The 17,050-nt window shown below is 43.8% G+C and overlaps 1 protein-coding gene across 1 annotated transcript in view; it reads right to left on the bottom strand.

Annotated features, from left to right (window-relative positions):
- The window catches only part of CTNNBL1 (catenin beta like 1), a 162,093-nt gene that overhangs the window by 94,663 nt on the left and 50,380 nt on the right, over positions 1–17,050 (bottom strand). Inside the window, exons 5-7 of the mRNA XM_086702162.1 lie at positions 11,996–12,096; positions 4,211–4,304; positions 1,240–1,331 (exon numbers count right to left, since the gene is read on the bottom strand). Coding sequence (XP_086558288.1) covers positions 1,240–1,331; positions 4,211–4,304; positions 11,996–12,096 — 287 coding nt within the window. The remainder of the gene's footprint in view (positions 1–1,239; positions 1,332–4,210; positions 4,305–11,995; positions 12,097–17,050) is intronic.

The raw sequence follows: 17,050 nt of genomic DNA, 5'->3' as shown, positions 1-17,050 counted from the left end.
CGGATTCTGTATCTCCCTCTTTGTGCCCCTCCCCAGCTTGCGCTCTGCCTCTCTCTCTCTCTCTCAAAACTAAATAAAACATTAAAAAAAAAAAAAATTTAAATAGTAAGCCGAAAGAAATGAATACAAATGGCTAATAAACAAGTGGAAGCCACTATTCTTGCCGTGATTTTAAAACTCCAAAATACAATAAAATAAAATAAAATAAAATAAAATACCAGTTTTCATGTAGCAGATTAGTAACATTTTAAGTTTGATAGTACCCAATGTTGCTAGGGGAAACAGACACTCTCAAGTCAGTGAGGCAGCCTTTATGCAGGACAGCTTTGCATTGCCCACCAGATGTGTTAATGAACATATATCCTTCGATCTATCAATTCAACTTCTAGGAATTTATCCTACAGATAAACTAACGTAAGTGTGCAAGAAAAAAATGTGTATGTGTATATGAGAATATTCACTGCAGCACTGCTTGTGACAGTGAAAAATTGCTATACAACAGTGAAAAACTGTCATAAAAAGGGGACTGGTTAAACTAATTTTGGTATATGCATAAAACAGAATACTAGGCAGCTATTAGTTCAGTGAAAAAAAAACAACCTGCAAAATAAAATATTGTAAAATTCTGTTTGTGAAACACACCCACACACTCCTATACACACAAAATGTGTGTACAGGAAAGGAGAGAGAGAATATTGTTAACACTGGCTGCCTCTGGGAAGTGGAACTAGAAGGAATCTGCTGAAGGGAGATTTTACCTCCGGTTTTATGCCTTCTGTACCAGTGAATTTATTTGTATTTATAAAATGTTCATTGGGGCGCCTGGGTGGCTCAGTCGGTTGAGTGTCTGACTTCGGCTCGGGTCACGATCTCACGGTTCGTGAGTTCAAGCCCCGCGTCGGGCTCTGTGCTGACAGATCAGAGCCTGGAGCCTGCTTCGGATTCTGTGTCTCCCTCTCTCTCTGCCCCTCCCCCGTTCATACTGTCTCTCTCTGTCTCAAAAGTAAATAAACATTAAAAAAAATGTTTATAATATTTTCAGAGGTATTAAAACGCTACCTTTAAAGGCTTTTCTCTTGAAACAAAAAGAGGAGAAGCAAAGAAAGGGGCGAGAGATCCCAAAAGATTCCCAAAGGAGATCACACAGCAAAGGGATAAAAATCTGTGCCAGTGACCTGGCTTGAGCCACGCCCAGAGCGAAGACAGGTTGGAGCTGCAGTCCCACAAGGCCAAACTTACCTTCAGCCTCTTCAACAGCCACTGCAGAAGACCCTGCTGGGCGGCCTCCGTACACATCTCAGGCCGGAACTCTGCCATGTTTTCCACAATAGCTGCAGGGAGACGGACAGCAGTCATCAGGGAGGGCAATTACGTTTCCGTCTGCAACAAGCTTGCCGCCCTTCCCACGACAGGCACCATATTCCTCTTCCCACTTCCTGTATGCCTCCCAGCCAGATGCCGTGTTGTCACTTCTAGATTAACCAGGGAGATGCTATGGGTTTGCTTTTTTTTTTTTTTTAGGTTATGTTGCAAGTAAAACGTGTAACTAAAAATGATGAAATTCACAGAAAGAAATAAGTAACAGATGTTCTGTGCTAATAGGGAACAACACCAGAGCAGGACACAGAGAAAGGTGTGTATGTGCCTAGGAAGGCCTTCTCAGTCCTCACTGTGCTGGTGTCCCGGAGGCCTGTAACTGAAGGGACAGGGGACTAGGTAAGAAGCCTTAGAAAAAAATCCAGGGATGGTGAATTCAGAATCTCTGCCTTTCCAGAGTCATTCATTTTCAGTCCTCTTTCTCTGGACATTACAAGGGAAGCAAGCATGATCTTAATTGAACACAATAATATGCATAGAGGGAAAAGGCCATGCTGGCAGAGTTAACTGTCAGGTAGGCGGAAACAAATATAATTGGTCCTGCTATCTTTTACAACAGCCAAATTGCTGCCTAATAGAAAAATTAAACTTAGGAGGCCAAAGGAAAATAAAGTTATTACATGACTACGATACTAAAAAAGGACACTTAAAAAAAAAAAATCCCCTATAGTTCCATTCTAACACATCCAATGCGTTCACTTCCTTCAGGGCCCCTTCTGCTCCATAACCCAGGTTATGTTACTATTATAAAGGAGACAGAGTTAGTTCCAGGTTCTCTAACCCAATGCCCAGAACACATCAGGTCTGAGTTTTGAAGGAGAAAGGGCTGAAGAAATCACTATGCCTCTTACATTCTTCCTCACTCCTCTGCCCCTGTCAGCCTCGCCTGTGGCCAGTTAAAGACTCAGTGGGCCACCCCCTCAGGGAATGGAATTCAAAGTCACGGAAGCAGAGTAGCAACAAGATCCCTGAGAGACGAGGACCACCGCAATACCCTAGGTTACTTTCTAGGAAAGCCAACTCCTTCATTTTAATCTTCTATGCCCTTACCTTATTCCTCTGCTTGCGCTTCAGATGGCTTCCTGCTGCCCACCAGAGTAAAATCCAATCATCCTGCCTTGGTTTACAAGGTCTTCCATGATCTGGGCAAACCCCTGCCTCCGTGTCCTCTCCCACTACTGCCACAGTCCATTTCTCCTCTTTCTCCAAAGCCCAAGCCCTTTCATGGCTTTGCAAGTGACTCTCCCCCACTCAAAGGCCCTTCTCTCATTTCTCTGTCAAAATGCACCCGGCTTCATATTTAGCTCCAATCAGCTACCTTTGCAGACCCTCCCCTACTTCCATACTGCTCTGCACTGACTCCTATTATACCATTTCTCACCCTGTATTGCCTTTCCTTTCTGTTCAAGGCTTTCCCATCAGTCTGCTTCTTCAGGAGTAGGACCATGCCAAATTCCTCTTTAATCTACCCCAGTGCCTAGCACAGTGCCTCACAGACAGCAGGTGCCCAATAAATGAGAGAGGGATAAATCTCCTGGGCTGCTGGTGGGTGACGAAGCTGAAACTACACAGATCTCTACAGACTGCCAGCCCGGTGCTTTTTCCATTATACCAGGCCCCTTTTTTGTTAACAGTCAGTTAAAACTTCTGATAAGCTATCTACTCAGCAAAATCCAGTACTAGGCTAACAGATGGCAATGCCAAATTCTAGCTCTAGACTAAAGCCAACCCCCAAGTTACAGATTATTGTGTTCTCTCTTCTCTTACTCCCTAGGTGCTATGCCTCCCCTCTTCTTTGTGATAATGGTCACAGAAGAGAATATAAAACTACGAGAGAAATCTGTGGAAGACAAAAAGAGCTGAGAGAAAAATCTGATCTCATCAAAATTTCTGCTTCAGCTGGGCCTCATTTATTTCTCAAGCTCTGCTTAAAGATATGTCACCGTTGTTTTGTTTTGTTTTTTTTTAACAAGACATGACTAGTGATAAGGAGGACTACCCAAAAGCACAATTTTATTTTAACATCAAAAAAATTTTTTTTAATGTTTATTTATATTTGAGAGAGAGAAAGAACCAGCAGGACAGGGGCAGAGAGAGAGGGAGACAGAATCTGAAGCAGGCTCCAGGCTCTGAGCTGTCAGCACAGAGCCCGGTGCGGGGCTCGAACTCACAAGCCGTGAAATCATGACCTGAGCCAAAGTTGGACGCTTAACCCACTGAGCCACCCAGGCATCCTGCAAAAGCACAATTTTAAATAGGCTAATGGTCCAACAACTTTACAGGGAGAAAGAGCTGGGAGATTCGAGGAGGAAGAAGGGAAATACTGCAGAAGAGTCCACCTAAACTAACACTGATGAAGGTGCATGCAAGTTAACAGCAGTATTTCAATCAGTTTACGTGGTAAACTACACATAAAAAGACAAACACTTAACTCGTTTTCAAATAAACTGTCTTATAAAGACAGTTCCAAAGTTTCTAGTCTCACTGAAGGAAAGTAGGAAGAAAAACCAACATACAGGGCTTAAAAATGGTAAAATACACGTTCTAAAGCTAAAAAAATCAAAATAAAAAAGCAAAGCGCTGCTAAAAGGAGCCAGTTTTTGTCCAGGAAGGTTATCTACTTAGTGGATTTCTGCTTTTATTACCTGCAAGCCAAACCAGAGCTGCAGTTATATGAAATTTACACAAGGGTCTTCATTTCTGGAAAGGCAGTCTGGGAGCAGAAGGAAAGAAAACACCTGCTGTTGACTCGATTATGAAGGAAGAAGGGAAATGAGCACCAAGCCCCAAAACAAACACAGCGTCTCAGGATCAGCGGTCACCTGCCCCTCACCTAGAGTGTTGTGGACACCGTCTGCCTCTTCTTTCACAGACTCATCCAGGCGCTCCAGATTCTGCACAAGCAGCGCTACCACCTGCCCATCCACCTTCAGCAACAAGGAAGCAAGAGGAGAGAGGGATACATGTCACAAAACAGTCCGCCAAACGTTCCCATTCCCATCCTCACTTCTCACCCGCATGAACGAAAGAACTAATTGGCCACCTATGGTTTACAGTGTGCTCTCCTGTCCCATTACCTCTCTGAGTCTTGAAATGACCCCCAGGCAAAGAAAGGGCAGGCACCATTATCCTGAACTTAGGATGAGTAAATCAAAGCTTAAGGAGACAAAGTAGAATTCAAGGTTACAAAGTTGGTGAGTGGCAGCGCCAGCACCTGAACCTAGGCCTTCCGAAATCAAGTCCGGTCCTCTTTCTACCTCTCTGTGGTATTTAAACAAACACCTGGCAAAAGTCCCTTCTTAAGTCAGGTCCGTAGTTTGTTCAAGTCAAAAGTCTGTTTCTAGACCACAGCACCAAGGGGTGTTTAACTGGGAAGTTTACTTGCCATAATTTACACTGACCTCAATTTACGGTTAAATTCAAAACATTCCTAATGTTCTATGCTAAGCTCTAATGAAACTATTCCTTCTGATGAATTTCTAATTCCTTCTTGAGAAGAGTATTAACATAATAAAATGTCTCACATTTTATTGCATTTAGGGCATAAGACAGCAATTAAATTTCTCATTTGTTTCACGCAACCCTATAGGAAACTTTCAGTAGCCACATCACAGAGCTGCTATTCGGAGATTATCAACTTAGCCAAGACCAAACAGCCACTGAGCAGTGGCAAAAGAAAAGCAAAGACCAAGCTTCCTTCTTTGGTGAAATAATGCTGACACTACTTCATGCTGCTCCCTGTACAATCTGTACTCTTAGGGAGATGGTCCTTGGGGCAACCCTGATGCACACCAAGGAAAGTAACTAAGGAAACTCCCCGTAATCAAGAAGTGAGAATTCATCCGGTAGTAAATTTCTAATTAGTAGTCAGTAAGTAAGCCTGTACATGTACAGGAAGATAAAACCTGCTGTATACCCGTGGCATATCCTCTCTCTCACTGCCTCAGTTTCCTCACTTAGGAAATGGGAATAAGTTATAAAGATTAAATAAAACTATGTGGCATGTCTTACCCTGGGTCTGGATCAAAAATTAAGTAGAGAGTTGTTGTTATTGTTGTTTTTTAACGTTTATCTATTTTTGAGAGAGAGAGAGAGAGAGAGCAAGCAGGGGAGGGGCAGAGAGAGAGAGAGGCAGACACAGGATCCGAAGCAGGCTCCAGGCTCTGAGCTGTCAGCACAGACCCCGACGGGAGGGGGGGACTCAAGCTCATGAACCTCGAGATCATGACCTGAGCTGAAGTCGGACGCTTAACTGACTGAGCCACCCAGGCGCCCCTAAAGTAGAGAGTTTGAATCTAGCTCTTTACCCCTTCTGATATCTGATCATTCACTATTCGATGTGAATATCGAGAAAAACCAAGAAAAACTCCGGTTCTTTGAAGGCAGCCACCCAACCCTGGCTCATCTCGGTCTACTCTTCCAAGTGGAGAGCAATGCTGTAATAGGCAGACGCTCCATCATTTTGCTAAATTCACATAAACTGACAAAACACTCCCTCTGTGTACTGCAATCAGGTTTTTCTATAACTTGCTCCATTTACTCTCAGGTAATCCTCATAGCTTTCACAGGTGAGCAAACAAACGTCCAGAGAGGTTAAGCAGCCAGCCTAACCAAAGTCACAAAGCTTGTGGCAGAAGTGACTGACTCTATGCCTCTCTTTTTTCCCCACCACACCCTGTCGCTTTGGGGAGGGGAAAAGAAAGGAGAGAGACTGACACTTCCCTGAGCACTTGTGAATAGGGCACCCTGCGACCCAAGGATGCAACAATGGCAAGAAGGACAGATCTTGAAATAAGGCCTCTTTACTCTTTCTCGGTGATGCTTAAAGGAAGCATCTGGCAAGGGGGGAAAAAGCTGAAATTATTGAGTAATCTGTGAACCTGAATCGCAAACGAAGTAGAGTTTCTCCCCTTTCGGCCCTTGATGGTGTGAAGAACAACGAAAGACACTAGCTGCAGATCTGAGAAGACACTGCTGCCAGAATTGAGCGAGGGTGCCCGTAAATACCAGAATGAGCCGTTTTCCCCTCTTATCCCAAGCAGATATGCAATCTTGCTCTCAAATCTCACAGCCAGCAAAAGCTTCACCAAAGAAATCCACTGCAAGGTTTTCCTTAATTAATTGGACAATTGGAGTATATGTGAGAGGAAACAGAAAACCATCTGGGGGGGAAATATGAACCATGTCACAGTTTGTTTTTCCCTAAATCACCCTGATTGACTTATAATCTCCCTCAATCCTAAAGCAGCAGACACTGCAAATCCACTGGGTATCACATTCTTGTCGGTTCTGCAAACAGCTTCACCCGTTTCAATTGCTTATTGCTGCTTTATCTGCTTTATTTCTCCTCCTTTCCTTGATTCTTCGCCATGTTTCCCATCTCTGCTGTCTGGAAAATGGTGGGGGGGATAGTGGCAGTAAGCAACGCATTCGAATCCCAGAACAGAATGGTTCCGGACAGTGGGTATTTGGCTGGAGGAAAATCTTTTTCTTTTTCTTTTTTTTTTTTTTTTTGGCTACAGAAATCTAACTTCTGACAGGCAGGCTTTTCAAGCTTGCAAAGTATGAAACTTTATGTGGAGCTGGGTTAAATGCAATTTTACCTGATTGTAGAAGGGTCAAAGCAGTCAAAATACATTTAGCTCAGCAAACCCTTGGAAAAATATTTATATTACGCATAGCTCTGGATATCACCTTAAGAAGCACAAATCAGCATTCCGTCTTACTCCTTCCAGCCCCTTGGGTCTACCACCATCACGCCAATTTTACCTGTGACTAAACCCTGAAACGAAAAACAAATCCTGGTCAGGGATGAAAGTGTCAGCCAGAGCAACCCTGGCCTTGGAAATCATGACTGTCTTCAGCCTGACGTCTTCTGGGAAGTCACTGGTTACTTCTGCTCGTTAGGAGGTCTCCTGAACAATATTCCACGGGTCCTACTCTGACAAAGTCCAAGGACATGATCAGATCCTTTTCCTCTTGACCAGGGAAGATGGATACAAGAGAAAAGGACAAAAGAAAAAAATAAAGGGCAGATGAGAAGGTCTGAAGGATTCTCTTTCTATCTTGGATAGTCTGCCAATAAGCTTTCCTAAGAGTTTGGAGTAAAATTTTGTATCTACTATGAGTTCTGGAAACGTCATATTTAAAAAATTAAGAAAAAACCTCCCACATCCACTGAATCTTGATCAAGAAGTAAGTCTGGAGGTTGCATGTGGTAATATGGTCAGAACACAAAATTTATGCCTGTTACCACCTATCTAGTAATATTTTAGCTTCCGCTCTTGCTCCCTCCAGGTTCACGGTCCCAGGAGTGGTCTTCCTAAAATGTTAGGTCAGACTATGTTACTACTCCCTTGCTTAAGATCCCCCAGTCACTCCCCTTCACACTGCCAATTCCACCCCAACTTCCTACCAAGGCCTACAAAACCCGGAGGAAATCTGGCCCTAACCGCGCTCTCTCCTCTCGCCCCAGCTGTGCTCGACCAGTTTTCTGCTCCTTGAATCTGTCAAGCTCATTCCTGCCTTAGGTCCTTTGCACTTGTCCCACCTTGCCCTTGGTCATTCTGAATGGCTGGTTTCCTCTTGTCATCCCACACTGAGGCCTTCCCTGACTATCTAACCTAACGTGACTTCCCCAGTCATCGTACATCACATCGTTCTATTTTAATTCTTTATGTAACAGAGAATCACTACCGGCTTGCGGGTTTGTTTACTGCTTCTCCCTACACTGGATTTGAGCTCCACAAAAGCAGACTCTGTCAGTCTTGCTCACTGCTATATACCCCATTCCCAGAGTCCAGAATATACCAAGCACTCAATAAACATTGAGCGAAAAGATGAACACATGAATTTTGCTTGGGAACATACAAACGCAGGTGAAGACATTCATTAATAGAAATGGGGAGGGATAAAAGTGATAGGATCCAGAAACTTACATAATAAATACCTTTAGAGCAACTGAAAACCCACCAACCTCAGCCTCACCTGAGCAGCACAAATGCACTGCCAACCGGCCCAAGACAAACCACTACAGAACTTCAACGTGCAATGTTTAAGTAGGGTTAGTTGAGTGCAAGAATGGGTACGGAAGGCAATTCCTGACTCCACGCCAAAGCCACTTTTGTGAAACTCCTTCTACCAAACGGTGGCTCCTAGCCATTACGGCCAATATCATGGCCCAGCCACATTTCCACCTCCTCTGGTTGGGACACCTGCACACATCCTCCTGTGAAAGCCTCCCTTTGAGGCCACAGACAGTGCCCTGCAACTCTGCAGACCTTCCGGATTCTTCCCCCTCACAAGTGAGTGCTCCCTTCTTCTCACTTCCACAGTAGCTGACCCCTCTCACAACCGTTAATATTTTGCTTTGCGTGATCATTATTTATTTCATCTTTTTTTTTTTTTTAAACTAAACATCTATCCTCCCATGTCTTATTTAGGTCCATTCCCTTCAAAAGTTTTTCTGAGTATTTGTTCAAAATGTTTTTTGAACATCTGTCAAAACGGGAAAAAAAATGTTGAACTCAACAAATACTTACAAACATCTCGCTGCATGGCAGATGACACAGATCATTTTAGCTTGACATTTGCTAGGAACTTAGTACGCACCAGGCATAATATCTTTATGAAGATAATGGCCAGCATTTACTGGGTGTTTACTCAGTGTCGGACACTGTTCTAAAGATTTATTAAATAGCATTTATTCCTCAAGTCGGTGCTATGCAACAGGCACTACTGTTACCCCCATTTTACAGAAGAAGAAACAAAATGCAGAGAGATTAGGTAACTTCCCCAAGGACACACAGTTGGTAAATGACAGACCTACCACTTTGGCCACTCCCTTGATGGGAATCACATCTCAGGAAAGACCAACCTACAGACAGATGTCCGGAAGCCAATGTGACAAATGCTAGGACATACAAAGTGCTAAAAGAACACAAATTCTGCCGGGGGGATGAGCCTTAAAAAAATTCAAAAGAGATAAGCTTTAAGCGGCTTTAAAGGATGACTGGGAGCATTCCAGGTAGCCCAGGAGAAGCAAGGCCTGCCAAGCTGAAGGCACATGTGAGCAAAGTCCTAAGACTTCTTTAGAGAGGGATGCCAGAGAATTGCCATCAAAGCAATATACCCTCACATTTAGAACTCCTCGGAAAAGATCTATCTTCCAGGCTACCAAATCAATGCATTGTAAAGCACAGATATTCACCTTTTGCATAAATAATAGCAGTGGATGTGAACCAAATGTTAAACCCCAAAGATCCCCAAGAATGCCAAGGCAGCACTCTCTCCCCACAAATGTGCTTGTCTATTGCTTAGGACTTCCAATTGGGAAAAAGACCAAGGCAATAACTGCAAACTGCACACCACAATAAATTCTGCTACATGCCCTCTAGCCTCTGTTCATGCAATTCCAGGCCTCTGATATTGGCCCCAAATTAAAACTACAAAGACAACTCAACCCTTGTAAAATGAGAATACTTATCAAACTTCTTCCTGGATGCAGCACAAGGGCAAAAAGAATAAATGAAAGACCACCCACCAGTTCTGCTCTGTTATTTACCGACGGCTTCTGACTGGCTGCAGACAAGCAAATAACATATAAGAGCCTAGGAATGTTCAACTGTGGCTCACACCAGCCCCACCAGTATAAAGCTGTAAGAGTCAAAATCTTAAAATGATTATAATAAAAAGAAAAAAAAAAAAAAACTAAACAAACAGAAAACCCTTTATAGCAGCTACCTAACGGCTCCCCAGACTGAGGATGAACTGTTTCTTTCCAAACAAACAATAAAATCTGCACGATCCAGCTTTTGTTGGTGGGCTTAGCAACACAGAAAACACAAAGGGGGCTTTTGTGTGAATGGCTGTTTCTGGGTACGTTTTACAGGCAGCAGCCAGGCTCGCTGCTCCTCTCTCGTCTCCCCTATTCACACAGGCAAAGGATGGTAATTAAAATCAGCCCAGGGACCAGGCAGGAAGCCTCAGTCGGGGCCACTGTAATTAACCTCTGGAAGGTAAGACCGCACAAATGACACTGTGGGGACACAGAGCAGGAGCAAGTGCCACAGCCTTCCTTCAGATGCTCCTCAAAACAAAAGGACAACCCAACATCATCCTTTTCTTTCTGCACAGTGGTTCAAAGGGAAAATAAAGGTCCTGAATTGTACAAAAGTGGCAGCTCGCTCTAGGAAGGAGCTTGAAAGAAAAATGGCACTAGAAATTTTCATCATACTCAGCCACAAATAGCCCTGCTGGACTCCAGCCTCACTCTCTGTAAGAGACAGTCCTTCATATCCAGTGGGTTCACAACCTCTTCGTTCACACCAAATGCCAGCAACAAGCATGGCACATGGGAAATTTCTAGTGTCAAGGACCCTGAGAGAGAAAAAGTGAGGAGAGGGTGGGCAGAGCAGCAATGGGGTCTCAGAATCATTTGGGGCCCCAGTCCCAGCCATTCTGATTCAGTGGGTTTTGGATGGGGCCAGACTACACGCTTAACAAACACACCAGTGCTTCTAACACAAGTGACTGCAGCGATCTTTGATAAACTGTAAACTGCATCAAGACCAGTACTTAACTCGCATCCTTAGCAGAAAAAAAAACAAGACAACCGAAGGCAACAGAGAGGAAGGAAAACTAACAGAGCCTTGAGGAAGCAGAGAGCTTGGCGGGCGGACGAAGCCCCACAGGTGTCAGGGTCAGCGGCTGGACTAGCTCCCTCCTGGACTGGCCAGCTGTGGTGCCTTCCTAGTCTTGGAGGCCTCTGTGATCACTGATGAGGGAGAAGCTGGTGTGGCGAGACAGGACACGCAGGCTCCCATCTCGGCTGTTCAGGACCTGGCCAAGTGACTCAGGAGAGGGCTGCGCTTCTGCATCTGGGTCACCTCACGTGTAAAGTGAGGTGCTGAGAACAGATCGGTTTAACTCACAAATAAACTCCTTTCGACTGTCTGCTGCCTGGAAGATTCCGAGGCCTTGCCCAGGCGTCACAAAAAAGGTGCACAGAAATCCACCGGCCCTGCCTCTACGGGCGTCCAACTCTGGCTGGATGAGTTGGAAGGTTTGTTCTTGCTTTTAACATTCTCCGGTTCCCTGTCTGTAAAATCATAATGGTATCTGTCCTCGCTGGCGCTTGGAGAGAAGAAATATCTGTGAAAACTCTTTGTGAAAAGGTCAGTAGCACCACAGTTAGGGGTAGGAGAACAGAAACACGGAGTCAAAGAGAACACAGGTTCCAATCCCAGCTGTGTGGCCACGGGCAAGTCGTTTCGCCTCTCTAAGCCTCGGTGTCACAGCTGGAAACGGGAATAGTGGTTGTTAATACCCATCTGAGAGGGTACGGTGAGGATCACGTAAAGCGAAAAATAATGAGAAAAGGCCTGCCTACAGCAGATACTTAACAAACACTAGGCCTCTACAACCCCTAGCAACCCCCTCCACGCAGTTCCAAAGAACAAAGTACCCCACAAGCTGCACTGCCAATGTCGGACTCTCCTCCGGCAGTGCAGCCTTCCCACAGAGCTCCCACCCACCCGGCTGCCACCACGGAGACAATGGTGATGACGGCCAACACCTTACACACGCCTACAGAACCCCAGCCGGATGTGCAACTTACCAGAGCATCGATGAGTACTTCCGCTCCCTCTTCACTCTCGTGGAGGGTGTCTATATCTGTTAATTCCTGAAGCAAATCAACCACAGCTATGGACACATCTGAATAGCGTTAAGGGAATCACGTGCATACTGAAACCCTGACATTTTATTAAAATCTGTGCTTCCCTTCTGTTTCCTTGTCAATCATTTTATCACCATTCACCCTTAATACACTGTGGTTTTATTAACATCTCTTCAACAAGGTTCTACTCACAGTGGGTGTTCAGTAAATGTTAACCGGCTCAGTCTTCTTCCTTCTGCTGCCTTCCTGGTCACGTATTCCAGAAGTTCGTTTTCCCAAATTTCAAACTTTCAAATAGATTGCTCAGGAGGTTGCTTTTCCGGGGAGAAACAGGCCAACACCCTTCACCCTATCACAGAATTTACATTCTTGGAACTCAGTATAATCTGAACTACCCCGTACAGTTCACCTTCAAAGGCGGTAATGATTTCTGAGATGAGATGGCTGGTGTTTACCGAGAGGTCCGCAGAGAGCAGGGCATGGCAGAATCAGTTTCAAGATGTAGACGGAAGGCTTTACGCTGGACTACACTACACATCCCCACTTGGGGCTCCCTCCCCTCAAACACCGAGCTGCTATGGACACAAAAGGAAGAACGATGAGAATTAAACAAAGCGAAGGTGAAAATACAAGGAGGAAAATGCACGAGAGAAAGAAACATGAAAGAGGGAAAAAAAGGAGTTATGTTTGGAAACTGGAAGGCAGAACTAAATAAACTAAGTTTCCCTTCCCTCACCCTGGAAACTCTCTCACACATACACACAGACGACCTACGTTTCTGCGGTGAAGAAAGCACTGTGATGGTGACAAAGGCAAATCTGTTTTTCATTCTTGGCCTCAGTTCCCCCCTCTACCAAAAGAGGAAGTTCAATAATCAGAGACATTTAGAAAATTATACACCACAGGCAACTGCCAACGTGTAACAAATAAAATACAGACGTCCTGAAAAGGGGGCCATCAACTCGGAAATCAGGAATGATCTGCTAGAAGAAGACTGGTCAGAAAACAGTAACTAAAAACGATGAGGGCAGAGGGGCCAGAAAGCAGAGCCACAGAAGTAAAAGCCAAGAGACTGGAATATACAAAGACACATGAAGAGGACAAGAAAGAGCATCAGGGAAGGGAGGGGAGGACAGAAGAGAGGGGAGAGGAAAGAGAGAGTCAGAGCTAGAATTATATGCAAATAATATTTTGAAAGAATAACCTAATAGCCGCGTGCAGGGTGCAGTGCACTAAAGCACTGAGTGCCGGGCGCGGGGATGGGCAAATGGAAAGCAGGATGAGCAGAGAGCTAGAGGGTGAGGGTTGGGCGGGGGGCCAGGTCTGGAGGAGAAGATTCCACACACAACAGTCCAGGGCAAGACAAGGTCAGCATCAGGGCAGTTTCACTAGAACTGGTAAGAAAAAAAAAAAAGGAAAGATACAGGACATGGTAACAAGAAGGATAACACTTGCTGACCGCCCACTGAAGTTCCAGGCATTTTATGAACATCCTTTGCGGAAAGAAAAGCTATTGGAAGGTTTGTCTTATTCATGTATAACGGACCAGGCGACCATCACACGTAAGTAATTAAGCTGTGTCGTCTTCTTCCTCCACTCTTTAAAGTGATATTTACCCCAAACACCAGAGTGCTATGAAACTTAATATGCGTCAGAGCTTAAAGGTCTTTGGACAAAACTCCTTGATGTGTCTCGTCTTCATCAACAAAGTAACCAGAATGTGGGTGACACAGAAGACCGCGTTATCAAACTTGACATACAGTAAACCAAAATACGGAAGTTGTCTGCGGTAATTTTAAAAAGCAAAACCTGGCTACCGAATTAACCCTAGAAAGCCCGGGGCCACCCCTGACTAGGAGGAATTAGTGGTAAAGACTGCGGTAGCCACCACCGTCACAGCCACCGTGTCTGAGAGTCATCATTATGCTAAGCGCTGGGCTACCGAATCCTCACAACAGCATTATAAGCGTGACATCCCCGTTTTACAGACAAGAAAGCTAAAGCTCAAAGTGGTTAAGGACCTTAGCTAAAGGTCACTGCAACATTAAGGGAGAAGGTTAGGCTCATCTGATTCCAAAAATGATGCTTTTGCCACCACACTTCATAACACGGCACAGGGGAACACATGCCAGGTTTAAACGGGGCTAAGTTCTGGTAAATTCTAGTTATTGATCCTACTGTAATGACACTGTCACGTATCTCCAACAAAAATTATTAAAAGTCTCAGGAAAAAAATAAGATGCTGAAAACTCCCCGCTCATCCTCCTCACCTAAGAAACTCCCAAATATATTCTCTTGAAAAGTTCTTACATATGCGATGTAAAAATTGTATTATCTATTCACATGCTTATTTAATACGCATGACATTTGATCTATCTGTCTATCTATCTACTCATCCATCCATCCATCTACCCAATGTAGAGTCAGACACCTATGGGACAGGAATATGAATCGGGCAAAACAACAACAACAATAACAACAAAATAAAGAATATAAATCAGGCATGTAGCAAGTACTATCATTATATCCCTTGAATAATACCATGCATAACTAAGTAATTATTAACTAGTATGCAATGACTGTTAATTAAACAAGAGCCTCAAGAGACAGGTGGGGGACACGTGAAAAGAACAATGATGAAGAGTCAGAGCAAACACGAGGATGGGGTCATGTCATATTCATGTTTGGTTCACATCTTCAGTGAACTGAATTACCCCCAAATTATCACTAGCCATGTAATCTTGTTCAAACCCCTTTACTTCCTTACAGCTTAGTTTCCTCACCTGTCAAATGGTGGCAAATGGTCTCTGCCCAGCCCATCTCTCTGAGTAGCTAGAAGGAACAAATTAGGGCATGTACATCGAAGGCCAAGGAAATCAAAGTACTAAGAAAATATGAAAGCATTTTATAAGAAAGACTGTTAGTCAAGTCTTCCCACAGAATGGCCAAAGCCCTCACTGTTGCCTTCACTCCTCCCCAAAGCCTCGAAAATCTAAAACGTAAGCTAACAACAGCATGGTCTCCCTTTCTGGGTCACAATGGGTTGGAAGATCTAATTTTATATTTCGGCTGTGCCACAGACATTCAGATTGATCAAGTCCTTTTTCAGCCTCTAAGGTCTTATGGGCCAGGTATCATATTTTTCTTTGATTAGTCTTAATACCATGCTCACAAATGTGTCACATTAAGCCTAAGAACTCTTCTTAAAAAGGAAAAAAAAAATTGACAATGGTGGTGGTTTTATATAGGACAGGATAAATGTCTAACTTTTATCAAGAAAAGTCGTTTCTAAAAATGTTCCAGTAGTTATTTCCCTGCCTACTCTCCTGCCTCAGCTGAGAAGTCAGACACAAAACCAGTTACCAGCTACCAGGTCTGGTAAACATCTCATCAATTCCACCACTAACTGATTTTACGTAAATTCCTAACTTTCACCAAAGAACATTTCAGCAAGGCAGTAATGAGTCCGTAATTGTAATCATCACCTCCCGGGTAATGTAGTATGACCCGGAAGACAGAGGTCATCTGAAGACTGAGAGTGGAATAAAAACCCGAACTAAAGACAGGCAGGCAGACTCTCAATTTGGATGAGAAAATGCAGCATGGTCTGCTGCCCATCCAGCATTTCTTCACAGGCCGACTCTGGGCATGGGTGATAGGTTTTTCCACTGTAGTTACAATTTCATTTCACAAGGTAAAAGGCTCTCCCGTCCAAGTATAATAGGAAAACAGAGAGCCTGTCTCTCTGTGAATTACTAAAACACAGTTTTTGATAGCCTATTTTGTCATGTCGAGTAGAAAGGCCACCCCACACACTCCCTCTGTACCTGTCCACTACTGGGGCAGTAAGCTAGAGTAATAAGAGGTGACATAGAAAAGGCCAGCTGGGCACAAAATGGTCCACAATACAGCAGCTCTTGGAAAAAGAGGGGTATTTACGTCTGGTTGGTTTTTTTTGTTTTTGTTTTTTGTTTTTTTGGCACGATCCATGTAGTTTTGGTACAGAAACTGAGCATTAATCTCATTAATCTCCAATGAGACAGGCCCATAAGGAGAAAATTTATTAAAAAAAAAAAAAAAAAAGATTAGAACAAGATGGTAGTAAGCAGATGGTTTTTTTTTAAAAAGTCATTTCATAAAGGATTCCTTAAGAAAAATGAACCAGTACAGTATAGATTCAGAGTATATAATTGATTTAATGCAACAAATGTGGGTTTTTATAAAAAAATTTTTTTCTTTTGTTCCTAGACTAGGACAGTGAGATATGGCTCAATTAATGCAGATGAGTTTCAAAACACAGACAAAATGGTCTTTTTCTCCTTTTAAAACAGTTGGCACAGAACGACCTAGAATAAACCTGTACTCTTAATTCTCTCCCAGTCCTAGATCAAACTAATATGAGGGAGAAAATGCACTCATTCAAGATGCACTAAGGACCTACTAAATGCTAATGGGCACTATTATGCCACAGGGGAGATGCCCAAAGCAGGCTACCACCACCCACATCTTCCGGGGGCAAGATATTCACCTAAACTCATAAACAAGATCAAAGGTTACATTAAGAGGTCCTTTTCCTAAATTGCCACTTTGGCACTTTTAAGTAACCTGACTTTCTTCAGAGCATATTTAAATGGCTTTAAATACGGGAGGCTTATCAGTGCAGATTATCAGACATGTCAGCCTACTGATGAGAAAAAGAAGTACCTTCCTTTCAGGGTAGTTTTGATTCTGGAAATATCAAGATGAGAATAGCTTCCAGCAAAACAAGAGCTCAAGAGACGCATGTCTTGTTAGACAGCGTTTGCAGGAAAGCTCTGGAGCAACAGCCGACTCCCTCCCAGTCCAATTAGAAGAAAGCCCCGAGGAAGCTCAGACCCTTCCCAGCCCTAGTCCTGCTCAGGAACATGGGGACTCTGACGCAGAGCCCCCCTGACTACTGCACACACCCTCCAGGATAATATGGGATGCTGCACTCAGTTTGCTCCACTCTAGCTT

Source organism: Puma concolor, chromosome A3 (assembly GCF_028749965.1).
Source record: "Puma concolor isolate L17-30 chromosome A3, mPumCon1.1.hap2, whole genome shotgun sequence".
Classification (NCBI taxonomy): domain Eukaryota; kingdom Metazoa; phylum Chordata; class Mammalia; order Carnivora; family Felidae; genus Puma; species Puma concolor.
The sequence above is the reverse complement of the archived record's forward strand: the minus strand, read 5'-3'. Positions and strand labels throughout refer to the sequence as shown.